Genomic DNA, 19745 nt, shown 5'->3' with positions numbered 1-19745 from the left:
CATTTTTGTGATTTCAGTGCCGTTTTTTGGGATTTGGGCGCCATTTTTGGGATTTCAGCGCCGTTTTTGGGATTTTAGTGACTTTTTTTGGGATTTCGGCGCTGTTTTTTGGGATTTCAGCGCCGTTTTTGAGATTTCAGCGCCGTTTTTGGGATTTTTAGTGACTTTTTTTGGGATTTTGGTGCCATTTTTTGGGATTTCGGTGCCGTTTTTTCGTATTTTGGGGCCGTTTTTGGGATTTCAGCACCATTTTTGGGGATTTGGGCACCGTTTTTTGGGATTTCAGCGCCGTTTTTTGGGATTTCGGTGCCATTTTTGTGATTTCAGCGCTGTTTTTTGGGATTTTGGTGCCGTTTTTTGGGATTTCGGCGCCGCTTTTGTGATTTCAGCGCTGTTTTTTGGGATTTCAGCGCCTTTTTTTGGGATTTGGGCACCGTTTTTTGGGATTTGGGTGCCGTTTTTTGGGATTTCGGCGCCGTTTTTGTGATTTCGGTGCCGTTTTTTGTGATTTCAGTGCCGTTTTTTGGGATTTCGGTGCCGTTTTTGTGATTTCAGCGCCGTTTTTTGGGATTTCGGTGCCGTTTTTTGTGATTTCAGCGCCGTTTTTTGTGATTTCGGCGCCGTTTTTTGGGATTTGGGCGCCGTTTTTTCGGGAATGGCGGCTCCAGGTGGATCCAGGTGGATCCAGGTGTGTCTCACCTGCGCAGGGAGCCCCTGGGCTCGCTGAGCCCCGAGGAGAGGGACGCCCGCACCGTGTTCTGCATGCAGCTCGCCGCCCGCATCCGCCCCCGCGACCTCGAGGATTTCTTCTCCGCCGTGGGAAAGGTGCGGAAAATTCCCAAAATTCCACGGGAAAACCCCCACCCCCCAAAAAAAAAAAAAAATTCCTCCAAATTTTGCCGAAAAATTCTGCCCCGGAAACGCCGCCGGGAAGGGCTCGGGATGGGTGGAAATGACCCCAGAATGGAATTGGGGGGATTCCAAAGGGTGCCGGAATGTTCTGGGGTGGTTTTGAAATATTTTGGAGTATTCCTGGAATATTCTCAAAATAGGCTTCAAATGGCCCAAAATGGCCCCAAAATGGCGCCAAAATGGACCCAAAATGGCCCCAAATGGCGCCAAAATGGCGCCAGGTATTTCCAAAATGTTCCTCAGAATCCTGAAAAACGCCCAAAAAATCCTCCCCAAAAAATCTCCCAACAAAATCTGGAAAAAAAACTTGGGAAAAGCCAGAAGGAGTCCAGAAAAAAATCCCCGGAAATGGCATCAAGTCCTAAAAGATCCCAAGAGATTTTCCAAAAAAAAGGCCCAAAAAATCCCCCAAAAATCCCCTAAAAAATTCCCAAAAAATCCCAAAAATCCCCAAAAAATCCCCAAAAAATCCCCAAAAAATCCTCAAAAAATCCCCAAAAAAATCCCCAAAAAATCCCAAAAAAATCCCCAAAAAATCCCCAAAAAATCCTCAAAAAATCCCAAAAAATCCTCAAAAAATCCCAAAAAATTCTCAAAAAATCCTCAAAAAATCCCCAAAAAATCCCCAAAAAATCCCCAAAAATCCCCAAAAAAATCCCAAAAAATCCTCAAAAAATCCCCAAAAAAACCCCAAAAAATCCCCAAAAAAATCCTCAAAAAATCCCCAAAAAAACCCCAAAAAATCCCCAAAAATCCCAAAAAATCCCCAAAAATCCCCAAAAAATCCCCAAAAAAATCCCCAAAAATCCCAAAAAATCCCCAAAAAATCCCCAAAAAATCCCCAAAAAAATCCCCAAAAAATCCCCAAAAAATCCCCCAAACTCCCCCTTCCCCCTCCCCCCTTTCCCGCAGGTCCGGGACGTCCGGATCATCTCGGACCGCAATTCCCGGCGCTCCAAGGGCATCGCCTACGTGGAGTTCTGCGAGATCCAGTCGGTGCCCTTGGCCATTGGCCTGACGGGCCAGCGCCTCCTCGGGGTGCCCATCATCGTCCAGGCCTCCCAGGTGAGTCCCAGAAATTCGGGGCAATTTTTCGGGAATTTTTTCCCTTTTTTTTCCCATTTTTTTCCCATTTTTTTCCTTTTTTTTCCCATTTTTTTCCCTTTTTTTTCCCTTTTTTTTCCCTTTTTTTCCCATTTTTTTCCCTTTTTTTTCCCATTTTTTTCACATTTTTTCCCATTTTTTTCCTTTTTTTTCCCATTTTTTTCCCATTTTTTTCCTTTTTTTTTCCCATTTTTTCCCATTTTTTTCCCATTTTTTTCCCTTTTTTTTTCCTTTTTTTCCCTTTTTTTCCCATTTTTTTCCCATTTTTTTCCCATTTTTTTCCCATTTTTTCCCATTTTTTCCCATTTTTTTCCCATTTTTTCCCCATTTTTTCCCATTTTTTTCCCTTTTTTTCCCTTTTTTTCCCATTTTTTTCCCATTTTTTTCCCATTTTTTTCCCATTTTTCTCCCTTTTTTTTCCCATTTTTTCCCTTTTTTTTCCCATTTTTTCCCATTTTTTTCCCATTTTTTTTCCCATTTTTTCCCTTTTTTTTCCCTTTTTTTTCCCTTTTTTTTCCCATTTTTTCCCATTTTTTTCCCATTTTTTTCCCTTTTTTTTCCCATTTTTTCCCATTTTTTTCCCTTTTTTTTCCCATTTTTTCCCCGTTTTTCCCCGTTTTCCCCCATTTTTTCACCGTTTTTCCCCATTTTTTCACCGTTTTTGACAGTTTTTCCCCATTTCCCCGTTTTCTCCCCATTTTTGCCCAGTCTCTCCCCATTTTTCCCCATTTTTTCCCCATTTTTTCCCCGTTTTTCCCCTGGTTTTCACCCTTTTTGTTTTGCCATTTTTTCACCCTTTTTTACCGTTTTCCCCCCATTTCTTCGCTCTTTTCCCCCATTTCTCCCCATTTTTCCCTATTTCGCCCCATTTTTTCCTCATTTTTTCCCCGATTTTTTCCCCATTTTTTCCTCGTTTTTCCCCATTTTCCCCCATTTCTTCACCGTTTTTCGCCCTTTTTTCCCCATTTTTTCACCGTTTTTTACCGTTTTTTCCCCATTTTTCCCCCATTTTTCCCATTTTTCCCCATTTTTTCCCTGTTTCTCGCCATTTTCCCCCCGTTTTCTCCCCGTTCTTTCCCCATTTTCTCCCCATTTCTTCACCGTTTTTCGCCCTTTTTTCGCTGTTCTTTCACCATTTTTCACCATTTTTTCCCCGTTTTTCACCATTTTTTCATTGTTTTTGACCGTTTTTCCCCATTTTTTCCCCGTTTCTCCCCATTTCCCCCCCATTTCCTCCCCGTTCTTTCCCCATTTTCCCCCCATTTCTTCCCCGTTTTTCACCCTTTTTCCGCCGTTTTTTCCCCGTTTTCCGCCGTTTTTTCGCCGTTTTTTCACCGTTTTTCCCCGTTTTTTCACCGTTTTTCCCCGTTTTTGACCGTTTTCCCCCCTTTTCGCCCCATTTCTCGCCCCCAGGCCGAGAAGAACCGCCTGGCAGCCATGGCAGCTGCCTGGGTTTTCCCCGTTTTTTTCCCCATTTTCTCTCCATTTCTTCACCGTTTTTCGCCCTTTTTTTCCCCTTTTTTCCCCATTTTTTCACCGTTTTTTTCCGTTTTTTCCTTGTTTTCCCCCATTTTTCCCATTTTTCCCCATTTTTCCCTGTTTCTCCCCATTTTCCCCCCGTTTTCTCCCCATTTTCCCCCCCTTTTCTCCCCATTTTTTCCCCATTTTCCCCCCATTTCTTCACCATTTTTCGCCCTTTTTTCGCTGTTCTTTCACCATTTTTCACCATTTTTTCCCCATTTTTCACCATTTTTTCATTGTTTTTGACCGTTTTTCCCCATTTTTTCCCCATTTCTCCCCATTTCCCCCCCATTTCCTCCCCGTTCTTTCCCCATTTTCCCCCCATTTCTTCCCCGTTTTTCACCCTTTTTTCGCCGTTTTTCACCGTTTTTTCCCCGTTTTCCGCCGTTTTTTCACCGTTTTTCCCCGTTTTTTCGCCGTTTTTCCCCGTTTTTGACCGTTTTCCCCCCTTTTCGCCCCATTTCTCGCCCCCAGGCCGAGAAGAACCGCCTGGCAGCCATGGCAGCTGCCTGGGTTTTCCCCGTTTTTTTCCCCATTTTCTCTCCATTTCTTCACCGTTTTTCGCCCTTTTTTTCCCGTTTTTTCCCCATTTTTTCACCGTTTCTTACCGTTTTTTCCTTGTTTTCCCCCATTTTTCCCATTTTTCCCCATTTTTTCCCTGTTTCTCCCCATTTTCCCCCCGTTTTCTCCCCGTTTTCTCCCCGTTTTTTCCCCATTTTCCCCCCATTTCTTCACCGTTTTTCGCCCTTTTTTCGCTGTTCTTTCACCATTTTTCACCATTTTTTCCCCATTTTTCACCATTTTTTCATTGTTTTTCACCGTTTTTCCCCATTTTTTCCCCATTTTTTCCCCATTTCTCCCCATTTTCCCCCCATTTCCTCCCGTTCTTTCCCCATTTTCCCCCCATTTCTTCCCCGTTTTTCACCCTTTTTTCGCCCTTTTTTCGCCGTTTTTCGCCGTTTTTTCACCGTTTTTCCCCGTTTTTTCGCCGTTTTTCCCCGTTTTTTGACCGTTTTCCGCCGTTTTCGCCCCATTTCTCGCCCCCAGGCCGAGAAGAACCGCCTGGCAGCCATGGCAGCTGCCTGGGTTTTCCCCGTTTCTTTCCCCATTTTCTCCCCGTTTCTTCACCGTTTTTCGCCCTTTTTTTCCCGTTTTTTCCCCATTTTTTCACCGTTTTTTACTGTTTTTTCCTTGTTTTCCCCCATTTTTCCCGTTTTTCCCCATTTTTTCCCTGTTTCTCCCCATTTTCCCCCCGTTTTCCCCCCGTTTTCTCCCCATTTTCCCCCCCTTTTCTCCCCGTTTTTTCCCCATTTTCCCCCCATTTCTTCACCATTTTTCGCCCTTTTTTCGCTGTTCTTTCACCATTTTTCACCTTTTTTTCCCCATTTTTCACCATTTTTTCATTGTTTTTGACCGTTTTTCCCCATTTTTTCCCCATTTCTCCCCATTTCCCCCCCATTTCCTCCCCGTTCTTTCCCCATTTTCCCCCCATTTCTTCCCCGTTTTTCACCCTTTTTCCGCCGTTTTTTCCCCGTTTTCCGCCGTTTTTTCGCCGTTTTTTCACCGTTTTTCCCCGTTTTTTCACCGTTTTTCCCCGTTTTTTGACCGTTTTCCCCCGTTTTCGCCCCATTTCTCGCCCCCAGGCCGAGAAGAACCGCCTGGCAGCCATGGCAGCCCCTCTGCAGAAGGGCTCGGGGGGGCCCCTGCGGCTCTACGTCGGCTCCCTGCACTGCAACATCACCAAGGAGATGCTGCGCGGCATCTTCGAGCCCTTCGGCAAGGTGCGATTTGGGGCCAAAAACGGCGATTTTGGGCAAAAAATGGGGATTGGGGGGAAAAAAAACGGGAATTTAGGGGAAAAAAACGGGGATTGGGGGAAAAAGAACGGGGTTTTTGGGGGGAAAAATGGATTTTTTTTCGGCGAATTGGGAGTTTCTTGGGGGCTTTGGAGGCATCTGGGAGGGATTTGGGGCCAAAACCGGCGATTTTGGGCAAAAAATGGGGATTGGGGGGAAAAAAAATGGGAATTTAGGGGAAAAAAACGGGGATTGGGGGAAAAAAAACGGGGTTTTTGGGGGAAAAAATGGATTTTTAGGGGGGAAAAATGGGGTTTTGGGGGGATTTGGGGGTGCCTGGGGGGGATTTGAGGGGAAAAACGGCGATTTTGGGCAAAAAACGGGGATTTTGGGCAAAAAAACGGGAATTTAGGGGAAAAAAACGGGGATTGGAGGGAAAAAAAGGGGGATTGGGGTAAAAAACCGGGGTTTTAGGGGGGAAAAATGGATTTTTTTTCGGCGAATTGGGAGTTTCTTGGGGGCTTTGGAGGCATCTGGGAGGGATTTGGGGCCAAAACCGGCGATTTTGGGCAAAAAATGGGGATGGGGGGGAAAAAAAACGGGAATTTAGGGGAAAAAAACGGGGATTGGGGGAAAAAAACCGGGGTTTTTGGGGGGAAAAATGGATTTTTTAGGGGGGAAAAATGGGGTTTTGGGGGGGATTTGGGGGTGTCTGGGGGGGATTTGAGGGGAAAAACGGCGATTTTGGGCAAAAAATGGGGATTGGGGGGAAAAAAAAGGGGAATTTAGGGGAAAGAAACGGGGATTGGGGGAAAAAACCGGGGTTTTTGGGGGGAAAAATGGATTTTTAGGGGGGAAAATGTGGGTTTGGGGGTGCCTGGGGGGGATTTGAGGGAAAAACGGCGATTTTGGGCAAAAAACGGGGATTTTGGGCAAAAAAACGGGAATTTAGGGGAAAAAAACGGGGATTGGAGGGAAAAAAAGGGGGATTGGGGTAAAAAACCGGGGTTTTAGGGGGGAAAAATGGATTTTTTTTCGGCGAATTGGGAGTTTCTTGGGGGCTTTGGAGGCATCTGGGAGGGATTTGGGGCCAAAACCGGCGATTTTGGGCAAAAAATGGGGATGGGGGGGAAAAAAAACGGGAATTTAGGGGAAAAAAACGGGGATTGGGGGAAAAAAACCGGGGTTTTTGGGGGGAAAAATGGATTTTTTAGGGGGGAGTTGGGAGGTTTTGGGGAGGTTTGGGGGTGGCTGGGAGCGATTTGGGGCCAAAACCGGCGATTTTGGGCAAAAAACGGGGATGGGGGGGAAAAAAAGGGAATTTAGGGGAAAAAAATGGGGATTGGGGTAAAAAAACCGGGGTTTTTGGGGGGAAAAATGGATTTTTAGGGGGGAAAATGTGGGTTTTGGGGGTGCCTGGGGGGGATTTGAGGGGAAAAACGGCGATTTTGGGCAAAAAACGGGGATTTAGGGGAAAAAAAAATGGGAATTTAGGGGAAAAAAACGGGGATTGGGGGAAAAAAACCGGGGTTTTTGGGGGGAAAAATGGATTTTTTTCGGCGAATTGGGAGTTTCTTGGGGGCTTTGGAGGCATCTGGGAGGAATTTGGGGCCAAAACCGGCGATTTTGGGCAAAAAATGGGGATGGGGGGGAAAAAAAAGGGAATTTAGGGGAAAAAAACGGGGATTGGGGGAAAAAGACGGGGTTTTTGGGGGGAAAAATGGATTTTTGGGGGGGAAAAATGGGGTTTTGGGGGGATTTGGGGGTGGCTGGGAGCGATTTGGGGCCAAAAACGGCGATTTTGGGCAAAAAACGGGGATGGGGGGAAAAAAAAGGGAATTTAGGGGAAAAAAATGGGGATTGGGGGAAAAAAACCGGGGTTTTTGGGGGGAAAAATGGATTTTTTTCGGCGAATTGGGAGTTTCTTGGGGGCTTTGGAGGCATCTGGGAGGAATTTGGGGCCAAAACCGGCGATTTTGGGCAAAAAATGGGGATGGGGGGGAAAAAAAATGGGAATTTAGGGGAAAAAAACGGGGATTGGGGGAACAAAAATGGGGTTTTTGGGGGGAAAAATGGATTTTTTAGGGGGAAAAATGTGGGTTTGGGGGGGATTTGGGGGTGTCTGGGAGGGATTTGAGGGGAAAAACGGCGATTTTGGGCAAAAAATGGGGATGGGGGGAAAAAAACGGGAATTTAGGGGAAAAAAACGGGGATTGGGGAAAAAAACCGGGGTTTTTGGGGGGAAAAATGGATTTTTAGGGGGGAAAAATGTGGGTTTGGGGGGACTTTGGGGGTGCCTGGGAGGGATTTGGGGCCAAAAACGGCGATTTTGGGCAAAAAACGGGGATTTAGGGGAAAAAAAATGGGAATTTAGGGGAAAAAAACGGGGATTGGAGGGAAAAAAAGGGGGATTGGGGTAAAAAACCGGGGTTTTTGGGGGGAAAAATGGAATTTTTTTCGGCGAATTGGGAGTTTCTTGGGGGCTTTGGAGGCATCTGGGAGGGATTTGGGGCCAAAACCGGCGATTTTGGGCAAAAAACGGGGATGGGGGGAAAAAAACCGGGAATTTGGGGGAAAAAAATGAGGATTGGGGGGAAAAAATGGGGTTTTTGGGGGGAAAATGGATTTTTTAGGGGGAAAAATGTGGGTTTGGGGGGGATTTGGGGGTGTCTGGGAGGGATTTGGGGGGAAAAACGGCGATTTTGGGCAAAAAACGGGGATGGGGGGGAAAAAACCGGGAATTTGGGGGAAAAAACGGGGATTGGGGTAAAAAACCGGGGTTTTTGGGGGGAAAAATGGATTTTTTTCGGCGAATTGGGAGTTTCTTGGGGGCTTTGGAGGCATCTGGGAGGAATTTGGGGCCAAAAACGGCGATTTTGGGCAAAAAAAGGGGATGGGGGGAAAAAACCGGGAATTTAGGGGAAAAAAATGGGGATTGGGGGGAAAAAACCGGGGTTTTTGGGGGGAAAAATGGATTTTTAGGGGGCAAAAATGGGGTTTTGGGGGCGGCTTGGGGGTGCCTGGGAGGGATTTTGGGGCCAAAAACGGCGATTTTGGGCAAAAAATGGGAATTTGGGGTAAAAAAATGGGAATTTAGGGGAAAGAAACAGGGATTGGGGGAAAAAAAAGGGGGTTTTTGGGGGGAAAAATGGATTTTTTAGGGGGGAAAATGGGGTTTTGGGGGGGATTTGAGGGGAAAAACGGCGATTTTGGGCAAAAAACGGGGATTTAGGGGAAAAAAAATGGGAATTTAGGGGAAAAAAACGGGGATTGGGGAAAAAAACCGGGGTTTTTGGGGGGAAAAATGGATTTTTTTTCGGCGAATTGGGAGTTTCTTGGGGGCTTTGGAGGCATCTGGGAGGGATTTGGGGCCAAACCCGGCGATTTTGGGCAAAAAACGGGGATTGGGGGAAAAAAAATGGGAATTTAGGGGGAAAAAATGGGGATTGGGGAAAAAGAACGGGGTTTTTGGGGGGAAAAATGGATTTTTAGGGGGGAAAAATGGGGTTTTGGGGGGGATTTGGGGGTGTCTGGGGGGGATTTGGGGAGAAAAACGGCGATTTTGGGAAAAAAATGGGGATTGGGGGGAAAAAAAATGGGAATTTAGGGGAAAGAAACGGGGATTGGGGTAAAAAACCGGGGTTTTTGGGGGGAAAAATGGAATTTTTTTTCGGCGAATTGGGAGTTTCTTGGGGGCTTTGGAGGCATCTGGGAGGGATTTGGGGCCAAAAACAGCGATTTTGGGCAAAAAACGGGGATTTAGGGGAAAAAAACGGGAATTTAGGGGAAAAAAACGGGGATTGGGGGAAAAAAACCGGGGTTTTTGGGGGGAAAAATGGATTTTTTTTTGGCGAATTGGGAGTTTCTTGGGGGCTTTGGAGGCATCTGGGAGGGATTTGGGGCCAAAAACAGCGATTTTGGGCAAAAAACGGGGATTTAGGGGGAAAAAAATGGGAATTTAGGGGAAAAAAATGGGGATTGGGGTAAAAAAAACGGGGTTTTTGGGGGGAAAAATGGATTTTTAGGGGGGAAAAATGTGGGTTTGGGGGGATTTGGGGGTGTCTGGGAGGGATTTGGGGGGAAAACCGGCGATTTTGGGCAAAAAACGGGGATTTAGGGGAAAAAAAATGGGAATTTAGGGAAAAAAACGGGGATTGGGGTAAAAAACCGGGGTTTTTGGGGGGAAAAATGGATTTTTTTTCAGCGAATTGGGAGTTTCTTGGGGGCTTTGGAGGCATCTGGGAGGGATTTGGGGCCAAAACCGGCGATTTTGGGCAAAAAATGGGGATGGGGGGGAAAAAACCGGGAATTTAGGGGAAAAAAACGGGGATTGGGGGAAAAAAAACGGGGTTTTTGGGGGGAAAAATGGATTTTTAGGGGGGAAAAATGGGGTTTTGGGGGGGATTTGGGGGTGTCTGGGAGGGATTTGGGGGGAAAAACGGCGATTTTGGGCAAAAAATGGGGATGGGGGGGAAAAAAATGGGAATTTAGGGGAAAAAAACGGGGATTGGGGTAAAAAAACCGGGGTTTTTGGGGGGAAAAATGGATTTTTAGGGGGGAAAAATGGGGTTTTGGGGGGGATTTGGGGGTGTCTGGGGGGGATTTGGGGGGAAAAACGGCGATTTTGGGCAAAAAACGGGGATTGGGGGGAAAAAAAACGGGAATTTAGGGGAAAGAAACGGGGATTGGGGTAAAAAACGGGGTTTTTGGGGGAAAAATGGATTTTTTAGGGGGAAAAATGTGGGTTTGGGGGGGATTTGGGGGTGTCTGGGAGGGATTTGAGGAGAAAAACGGCGATTTTGGGCAAAAACCGGGAATTTAGGGGAAAAAAACGGGGATTGGGGGAAAAAACCGGGGTTTTTGGGGGGAAAAATGGATTTTTGGGGGGGAAAAATGGGGTTTTGGGGGGATTTGGGGGTGCCCGCCGCGATTTGGGGCCAAAAACAGCGATTTTGGGCAAAAAATGGGGATGGGGGGAAAAAAACGGGAATTTAGGGGGAAAAAACGGGGATTGGGGGAAAAAAACCGGGGTTTTTGGGGGAAAAATGGATTTTTAGGGGGGAAAAATGTGGGTTTGGGGGGGATTTGGGGGTGTCTGGGGGGGATTTGAGGAGAAAAACGGCGATTTTGGGCAAAAAACGGGGATTGGGGGGAAAAAAAACGGGAATTTAGGGGAAAAAAACGGGGATTGGGGGAAAAAACTGGGGTTTTTGGGGGGAAAAATGGATTTTTGGGGGGGAGTTTGGAGGTTTGGGGGAGGTTTGGGGGTGCCTGGGAGGGATTTGGGGGGAAAAAGGGGGTTTTTGGGAAAAATTGGGGATTTTGGGGGAAAAAACGAGAATTTTTGGTGAAAAAATTCAGAATTTTGGGGGAAAAAAGGGGGATTTTGGGGAAGAAATGGGGATTTTAGGGGGGAGGAATTTGGGGGAAAAATTGGGGATTTTGGGGGGAAAAATGGGAACTTTTGGGGAAGAAAAGGGAAATTTTGGGGAGGAAATGGGGGATTTTGGGGAGGAAATGGGGATTTTTTGGGGAGAAAATGGGAAATTTTGGGGAAGAAATGGCGATTTTGGGGAGGAAGTGGGGATTTTTGGGGGGGAGAAAACGGGAAATTTTGGGGAAAAAAAGGAGAATTTTGGGGGAAAAAAGGGGAATTTGGGGAGGAAATGGGGATTTTGGGGAGGAAATGGCGATTTTGGGGGAAAAAGGGAATTTTGGGGAGGAAATGGCGATTTTGGGGAGGAAATGGGAAATTTTGGGGAAAAAAATCGGAATTTTGGGGGAAGAAAGGGGGATTTGGGGAGGAAATGGGGATTTTGGGGAGGAAATGGGGATTTTGGGGGAAAAAGGGAATTTTGGGGAGGAAATGGGGATTTTGGGGAGGAAATGGGAAATTTTGGGGAAAAAAATTGGAATTTTGGGGGAAAAAAGGGGGATTTGGGGAGGAAATGGGGATTTTTGGGGGAAAAGGGAACTTTGGGGAGGAAATGGGGATTTTGGGGAGGAAATGGGGATTTTGGGGGGAGAAAATGGGAAATTTTGGGGAAGAAATGGCGATTTTGGGGAGGAAGTGGGGATTTTTGGGGGGGAGAAAACCGGAAATTTTGGGGAAAAAAATGGGAATTTTGGGGGAAAAAAGGGGGATTTTGGGGAGGAAATGGGGATTTTGGGGAGGAAATGGGGATTTTTTGGGGAGAAAACGGGAAATTTTAGGGAAGAAATGGCGATTTTGGGGAGGAAGTGGGGATTTTTGGGGGGGGAGAAAAAAGGGGGGTTTTTGGGAAAAAAAGGAGAATTTTGGGGGAAAAAAGGGGAATTTTGGGGAGGAAATGGGGATTTTGGGGGAAAAAAGGGGGATTTTGAGGAGGAAAAGGGGATTTTTGGGGGAGAAAACGGGAAATTTTGGGGAAAAAAATGGGAATTTTGGGGGGAAAAAAGGGGGATTTTGGGGGGAAAAAAGAGAATTTTGGGGGAAAAACGGGGATTTTGGGGAAAAAAACGGGGATTTTTTTGGGGGGGGGGAAGCTTTGGGAATTTGGGGGGTTTGGGGGTGGATTTTGGGGTGGCCACGCCCCTTGCTGAGCTGTGCCCCTCCCCCACGCTCAGATTGACAGCATCGTCCTGATGCGGGACCCGGACACGGGGCAGTCCAAGGGCTACGGCTTCATCACCGTGAGTGGCCAAAACGGCGAAAAACGCCCCAAAACCGCCGCGTTTCGACCCGAAACGGGAGCAAACGGCCCCAAAAATGCCGGTTTTAGCTTTGGAACGAGAAAAAACGCCCCGGAAATGCCGGGTTTAGCCCCAAAATGGGAAAGAAACGCATCGAAAATGACGTTTTTTAGAGCCGAAATGAGAGGAAACAGCTAAAAAATGCCATTTTTAGACCCAAAATGGGAAAAATCACCCTAAATGTGCCATTTTTAGCCCCAAAATGAGAAAAAACACCCCAAAAATGCCATTTTTAGCCCCAAAATGAGAAAAAAGTGCCCCAAAAATGCCATTTTTAGCCCCAAAATGAGAAAAAAGTGCCCCAAAAATGCCATTTTTAGACCCAGAACAGGAGGAAACAGCTAAAAAATGCCATTTTTAGCCCCAAAATGAGAAAAATCGCCCCAAAAATGCCATTTTTAGCCCCAAAATGAGAAAAAACGTCCCCAAAATGCCATTTTTAGCCACAAAATGAGGAAAAATGCCCCAAAAACGCCAGTTTTGAACCCAAAACGAGAGGAAACGGCCCCAAAAATGCCGTTTTTTGCTTTGGAACGAGAAAAAACGCCCCGAAAATGCCGGGTTTAGCCCCAAAAAGGGAAAGAAACGCGTCGAAAATGACGTTTTTTAGAGCCGAAATGAGAGGAAACAGCTAAAAAATGCCATTTTTAGACCCAAAATGAGAAAAAATGCCCCAAAAATGCCATTTTTAGCCCCAAAATGAGAAAAAAGTGCCCCAAAAATGCCATTTTTAGACCCAAAACGGGAGGAAACAGCTACAAAATGCCATTTTTAGCCCCAAAATGAGAAAAAAGTGCCCCAAAAATGCCATTTTTAGCCCCAAAATGAGAAAAAAGTGCCCCAAAAATGCCATTTTTAGACCCAGAACAGGAGGAAACAGCTAAAAAATGCCATTTTTAGCCCCAAAATGAGAAAAATCGCCCCAAAAATGCCATTTTTAGCCCCAAAATGAGAAAAAACGTCCCCAAAATGCCATTTTTAGCCACAAAATGAGGAAAAATGCCCCAAAAACGCCAGTTTTGAACCCAAAACGAGAGGAAACGGCCCCAAAAATGCCGTTTTTTGCTTTGGAACGAGAAAAAACGCCCCGAAAATGCCGGGTTTAGCCCCAAAAAGGGAAAGAAACGCGTCGAAAATGACGTTTTTTAGAGCCAAAATGAGAGGAAACAGCTAAAAAATGCCATTTTTAGACCCAAAATGAGAAAAAATGCCCCAAAAATGCCATTTTTAGCCCCAAAATGAGAAAAAAGTGCCCCAAAAATGCCATTTTTAGACCCAAAACGGGAGGAAACAGCTACAAAATGCCATTTTTAGCCCCAAAATGAGAAAAAACGCCCCCAAAAATGCCATTTTTAGCCCCAAAATGAGAAAAAAGTGCCCCAAAAATGCCATTTTTAGACCCAAAACGGGAGGAAACAGCTACAAAATGCCATTTTTAGACCCAAAATGAGAAAAAACGTCCCCAAAAATGCCATTTTTAGCCCCAAAATGAGAAAAAACACCCCGAAATTGCCATTTTTAGCCCCAAAATGAGAAAAAAGTGCCCCGAAAATGCCATTTTTAGCCCCAAAATGAGAAAAAAGTGCCCCAAAAATGCCATTTTTAGACCCAAAACGGGAGGAAACAGCTACAAAATGCCATTTTTAGACCCAAAATGAGAAAAAATCGCCCCAAAAATGCCATTTTTAGCCCCAAAATGAGAAAAAACGCCCCAAAAATGCCATTTTTAGACCCAAAACGTGAGGAAACAGCTAAAAAATGCCATTTTTAGCCCCAAAATGAGAAAAAACGTCCTAAAAATGCCATTTTTAGCCTTGAAATGAGAAAAAATGCCCCAAAAATGCCATTTTTCGCCCCAAAATGAGAAAAAACGCCCCAAAAATGCCAGGTTTAGACCCAAAACGGGAGGAAACAGCTACAAAATGCCATTTTTAGCCCCAAAATGAGAAAAAACGCCCAAAAAATGCTGGTTTTAGCCCCAAAATGGGAAAAACGTCCCAAAAATGCCATTTTTAGACCCAAAACGTGAGGAAACAGCTAAAAAATGCCATTTTTAGCCCCAAAATGAGAAAAAATGCCCCGAAATTGCCATTTTTAGCCCCAAAATGAGAAAAAAGTGCCCCAAAAATGCCATTTTTAGACCCAAAACAGGAGGAAACAGCTAAAAAATGCCATTTTTAGCCCCAAAATGAGAAAAAACGTCCTAAAAATGCCATTTTTAGCCCCAAAACGTGAGGAAACAGCTAAAAAATGCCATTTTTAGCCCCAAAATGAGAAAAAATGCCCCAAAAACACCAGTTTTGAACCCAAAACGAGAGGAAACGGCCCCAAAAATGCCGTTTTTAGCTTTGGAACGAGAAAAAACGCCCCGAAAATGCCGGGTTTAGCCCCAAAAAGGGAAAGAAATGCGTCAAAAATGACGTTTTTTAGAGCCGAAATGAGAGGAAACAGCTAAAAAATGCCATTTTTAGACCCAAAATGGGAAAAATCACCCTAAATGTGCCATTTTTAGCCCCAAAATGAGAAAAAACACCCCAAAAATGCCATTTTTAGCCCCAAAATGAGAAAAAACGCCCCAAAAATGCCATTTTTAGACCCAAAACGTGAGGAAACAGCTAAAAAATGCCATTTTTAGACCCAAAATGAGAAAAATCGCCCCAAAAATGCCATTTTTAGCCCCAAAATGAGAAAAAACGTCCCAAAAATGCCATTTTTAGACCCAAAACGGGAGGAAACAGCTACAAAATGCCATTTTTAGCCCCAAAATGAGAAAAAACGTCCTAAAAATGCCATTTTTAGCCTTGAAATGAGAAAAAATGCCCCAAAAATGCCATTTTTCGCCCCAAAATGAGAAAAAACGCCCCAAAAATGCCAGGTTTAGACCCAAAACGGGAGGAAACAGCTACAAAATGCCATTTTTAGCCCCAAAATGAGAAAAAACGCCCAAAAAATGCTGGTTTTAGCCCCAAAATGGGAAAAACGTCCCAAAAATGCCATTTTTAGACCCAAAACGTGAGGAAACAGCTAAAAAATGCCATTTTTAGCCCCAAAATGAGAAAAAATGCCCCGAAATTGCCATTTTTAGCCCCAAAATGAGAAAAAAGTGCCCCAAAAATGCCATTTTTAGACCCAAAACAGGAGGAAACAGCTAAAAAATGCCATTTTTAGCCCCAAAATGAGAAAAAACGTCCTAAAAATGCCATTTTTAGCCCCAAAACGTGAGGAAACAGCTAAAAAATGCCATTTTTAGCCCCAAAATGAGAAAAAGCGCCCCAAAAATGCCATTTTTAGCCCCAAAATGAGAAAAAATGCCCCAAAAACACCAGTTTTGAACCCAAAACGAGAGGAAACGGCCCCAAAAATGCCGTTTTTAGCTTTGGAACGAGAAAAAACGCCCCGAAAATGCCGGGTTTAGCCCCAAAAAGGGAAAGAAATGCGTCGAAAATGACGTTTTTTAGAGCCGAAATGAGAGGAAACAGCTAAAAAATGCCATTTTTAGACCCAAAATGGGAAAAATCACCCTAAATGTGCCATTTTTAGCCCCAAAATGAGAAAAAACACCCCAAAAATGCCATTTTTAGCCCCAAAATGAGAAAAAACGCCCCAAAAATGCCATTTTTAGACCCAAAACGGGAGGAAACAGCTAAAAAATGCCATTTTTAGACCCAAAATGAGAAAAATCGCCCCAAAAATGCCATTTTTAGCCCCAAAATGAGAAAAAACGTCCCAAAAATGCCATTTTTAGACCCAAAACGGGAGGAAACAGCTACAAAATGCCATTTTTAGACCCAAAATGAGAAAAAACGTCCCCAAAAATGCCATTTTTAGCCCCAAAATGAGAAAAAAGTGCCCCAAAATGCCATTTTTAGACCCAAAACGGGAGGAAACAGCTAAAAAATGCCATTTTTAGCCCCAAAATGAGAAAAAAACGCCCCGAAAATGCCATTTTTAGCCCCAAAATGAGAAAAAACGTCCCAAAAATGCCATTTTTAGACCCAAAACGGGAGGAAACAGCTACAAAATGCCATTTTTAGACCCAAAATGAGAAAAAACGTCCCCAAAAATGCCATTTTTAGCCCCAAAATGAGAAAAAACATCCCCAAAATGCCATTTTTAGACCCAAAATGAGAAAAAAGTGCCCCAAAAATGTCATTTTTAGACCCAAAACGGGAGGAAACAGCTACAAAATGCCATTTTTAGCCCCAAAATGAGAAAAAACGCCCCGAAAATGCCATTTTTAGCCCCAGAATGAACAAAAACGTCCCCAAAATGCCATTTTTAGCCCCAAAATGGGGAAAAACGCCCCAAAAATGCCAATTTTAGACCCGAATTGGGAAAAAACGCCCCAAAAGTGCCATTTTTAGCCCCGAAATGGCTCCTGGGTGTGCCCAGGTGACCCCAAAATCGCCGTTTTTCACCCCAAAATCCCCTTTTTCCCCCCCAAAAAAATCCCCATTTTTCCCCTTGAAACCCCCATTTCTTTGCCCAAAATCCCTGTTTTTTCCCCAAGATCCCCATTTTTACCCAAAATCCCCATTTTTTCCCCCAAATCTCCCTCCCAGCTGTGCCCAGGTGCCCCCAAATCCCCATTTTCCCTCCCAAAATCCCCATTTTTCCCCATAACCCCCCCATTTCTTTGCCCAAAATCGCCCTTTTTTTCCCCAAACCCCCCATTTTTCCCATTTCTCGCCCGGTTTTGCCCAAAATCGCCGTTTTTCGCCCCAATCCCGCAGTTCTCGGAGGCCGAGTGCCCCCAGCTGTGCCCAGGTGCCCCCAAACCCCCCAAAATCCCCATTTCTCCCCATAAAACCCCCCTTTCTTTGCCCAAAATCCCCTTTTTTTACCCCAAATCCCCTTTTTTTCCCCAAAAATGCCATTTTTTCCCAAAACTCCCCATTTTTACCCAAACTCCCCATTTTTTCCCCCAAATCTCCCTCCCAGCTGGGCCCAGGTGCCCCCAAACCCCCCAAAATCCCCATTTCTCCCCATAAAACCCCCCTTTCTTTGACCCAAAATCCCCTTTTCTTGCCCCAAAATCCTCTTTTTCCCCAAAAAATGCCATTTTTTTCCCAAAACTCCCCGTTTTTTACCCAAACTCCCCATTTTTTCCCCCAAATCTCCCTCCCAGCTGTGCCCAGGTGCCCCCAAACCCCCCAAAATCCCCATTTCTCCCCATAAAACCCCCCTTTCTTTGACCCCAAATCCCCTTTTTTTGCCCCAAAATCCTCTTTTTCCCCAAAAATGCCATTTTTTTCCAAAAACTCCCCATTTTTACCCAAAATCCCCATTTTTTCCCCCAAATCTCCCTCCCAGCTGTGCCCAGGTGCCCCCAAATCCCCATTTTCCCTCCCAAAATCCCCATTTTTCCCCATAACCCCCCCATTTCTTTGCCCAAAATCGCCGTTTTTTTCCCCAAACCCCCCATTTTTCCCGTTTCTCGCCCGGTTTTGCCCAAAATCGCCGTTTTTCGCCCCAATCCCGCAGTTCTCGGAGGCCGAGTGCCCCCAGCTGGGCCCAGGTGCCCCCAAACCCCCCAAAATCCCCATTTCTCCCCATAAAACCCCCCTTTCTTTGACCCCAAATCCCCTTTTTTTACCCCAAATCCCCTTTTTTTCCCAAAAAATGCCATTTTTTTCCCAAAACTCCCCGTTTTTACCCAAACTCCCCATTTTTTCCCCCAAATCTCCCTCCCAGCTCTACCCAGGTGCCCCCAAACCCCCCAAAATCCCCATTTCTCCCCATAAAACCCCCCTTTCTTTGACCCAAAATCCCCCTTTTTTTGCCCCAAAATCCTCTTTTTCCCCAAAAATGCCATTTTTTCCCAAAACTCCCCATTTTTACCCAAACTCCCCATTTTTTCCCCCAAATCTCCCTCCCAGCTGTGCCCAGGTGCCCCCAAATCCCCATTTTCCCTCCCAAAATCCCCATTTTTCCCCATTTCTTTGCCCAAAATCGCCGTTTTTTTCCCCAAACCCCCCATTTTCCCCGTTTCTCGCCCGGTTTTGCCCAAAATTGCCGTTTTTCGCCCCAATCCCGCAGTTCTCGGAGGCCGAGTGCCCCCAGCTGTGCCCAGGTGCCCCCAAACCCCCCAAAATCCCCATTTCTCCCCATAAAACCCCCCTTTCTTTGACCCAAAATCCCCCTTTTTTACCCCAAATCCCCTTTTTTTCCCCAAAAATGCCATTTTTTTCCCAAAACTCCCCATTTTTTACCCAAACTCCCCATTTTTTCCCCCAAATCTCCCTCCCAGCTGTGCCCAGGTGCCCCCAAATCCCCATTTTCCCTCCCAAAATCCCCATTTTTCCCCATAACCCCCCCATTTCTTTGCCCAAAATCGCCGTTTTTTTCCCCAAACCCCCCATTTTCCCCGTTTCTCGCCCGGTTTTGCCCAAAATCGCCGTTTTTCGCCCCAATCCTGCAGCTCTCGGAGGCCGAGTGCCCCCAGCTGGGCCCAGGTGCCCCCAAACCCCCCAAAATCCCCATTTCTCCCCATAAAACCCCCCTTTCTTTGACCCCAAATCCCCTTTTTTTGCCCCAAAATCCTCTTTTTCCCCAAAAATGCCATTTTTTTCCCAAAACTCCCCGTTTTTTACCCAAAATCCCCATTTTTTCCCCCCAAATCTCTCTCCCAGCTGTGCCCAGGTGCCCCCAAATCCCCATTTTCCCTCCCAAAATCCCCATTTTTCCCCATAACCCCCCCATTTCTTTGCCCAAAATCGCCGTTTTTTTCCCCAAACCCCCCATTTTTCCCGTTTCTCGCCCGGTTTTGCCCAAAATCGCCGTTTTTCGCCCCAATCCCGCAGTTCTCGGAGGCCGAGTGCGCGCGCCGGGCGCTGGAGCAGCTCAACGGCTTCGAGCTCGCGGGGCGGCCGATGCGCGTGGGCCAGGTGGGTTTTGGGGCAGAATCGCCCGATTTGGGCATTTTGGGGCATTTTGGGGTTTTTGGGCGATTTTTGGGGGGATTTTGGGGGGATTTGGGGGGATTTTTGGGGGGTTTTGGGGGGATTTGGGGGAATTTTGGGGGGTTTTGGGGGGATTTGGGGGGATTTGGGAGATTTTTGGGGGGTTTTGGGGGATTTTGGGTGGATTTTTGAGGGTTTTGGGGGGATTTGGGGGGTTTTGGGGTGGATTTTTGGGGCGATTTTTGGGGGATTTTGGGTGGATTTTAGGGGATTTTTGGGGGGTTTTGGGCGGTTTTTGGGGGATTTTGGGGGAATTTGGGTGGATTTGGGGGGATTTGGGGAAATTTTGGGGGAATTTTGGCGATTTTTGGGGGGATTTGGGTGGATTTCAGGAAATTTTGGGGGAATTTTGGGGGGATTTGGGGGGATTTGGGGAAATTTTGGGGGAATTTTGGCGATTTTTGGGGGATTTCAGGTGGATTTCAGGAAATTTTGGGGGAATTTGGGGGGATTTCAGGGAATTTTGGTTATTTTGGGAGGATTTTGGGGGATTTTTGGGGGGTTTTGGGGGATTTTGGGAGATTTTTTCAGGGAATTTGGGGGGTTCTGGGTGGATTTGGGGAAATTTTGGGGGAATTTTGGTGATTTTTGGGGGATTTCAGGTGGATTTCAGGAAATTTTGGGGGAATTTTGGGGGGATTTGGGAGGATTTGAGGGAATTTTGGGGATTTTTGGAGGATTTTGGGGGATTTTGGAGGAATTTTGGGGGTTTTTGGAT

General features: G+C 45.7%; 1 protein-coding gene across 5 annotated transcripts in view; it reads left to right on the top strand.

Moving 5' to 3' along the window:
• RBM23 (RNA binding motif protein 23) overlaps positions 1–19745 on the top strand; it is a 53295-nt gene that overhangs the window by 17946 nt on the left and 15604 nt on the right. For all 5 annotated transcript variants that reach the window (XM_082299535.1, XM_082299531.1, XM_082299532.1 and 2 more), the window contains exons 9-13: positions 708–825; positions 1825–1977; positions 5181–5318; positions 11940–12005; positions 18869–18952. In XM_082299535.1, the coding sequence (XP_082155661.1) occupies positions 708–825; positions 1825–1977; positions 5181–5318; positions 11940–12005; positions 18869–18952 (559 nt within the window). The remainder of the gene's footprint in view (positions 1–707; positions 826–1824; positions 1978–5180; positions 5319–11939; positions 12006–18868; positions 18953–19745) is intronic.

Source organism: Coloeus monedula (genome assembly GCF_965178545.1).
Source record: "Coloeus monedula genome assembly, chromosome: 32".
In the NCBI taxonomy this organism is placed as follows: domain Eukaryota; kingdom Metazoa; phylum Chordata; class Aves; order Passeriformes; family Corvidae; genus Coloeus; species Coloeus monedula.
This window is presented reverse-complemented; position numbering and strand designations above follow the sequence as displayed.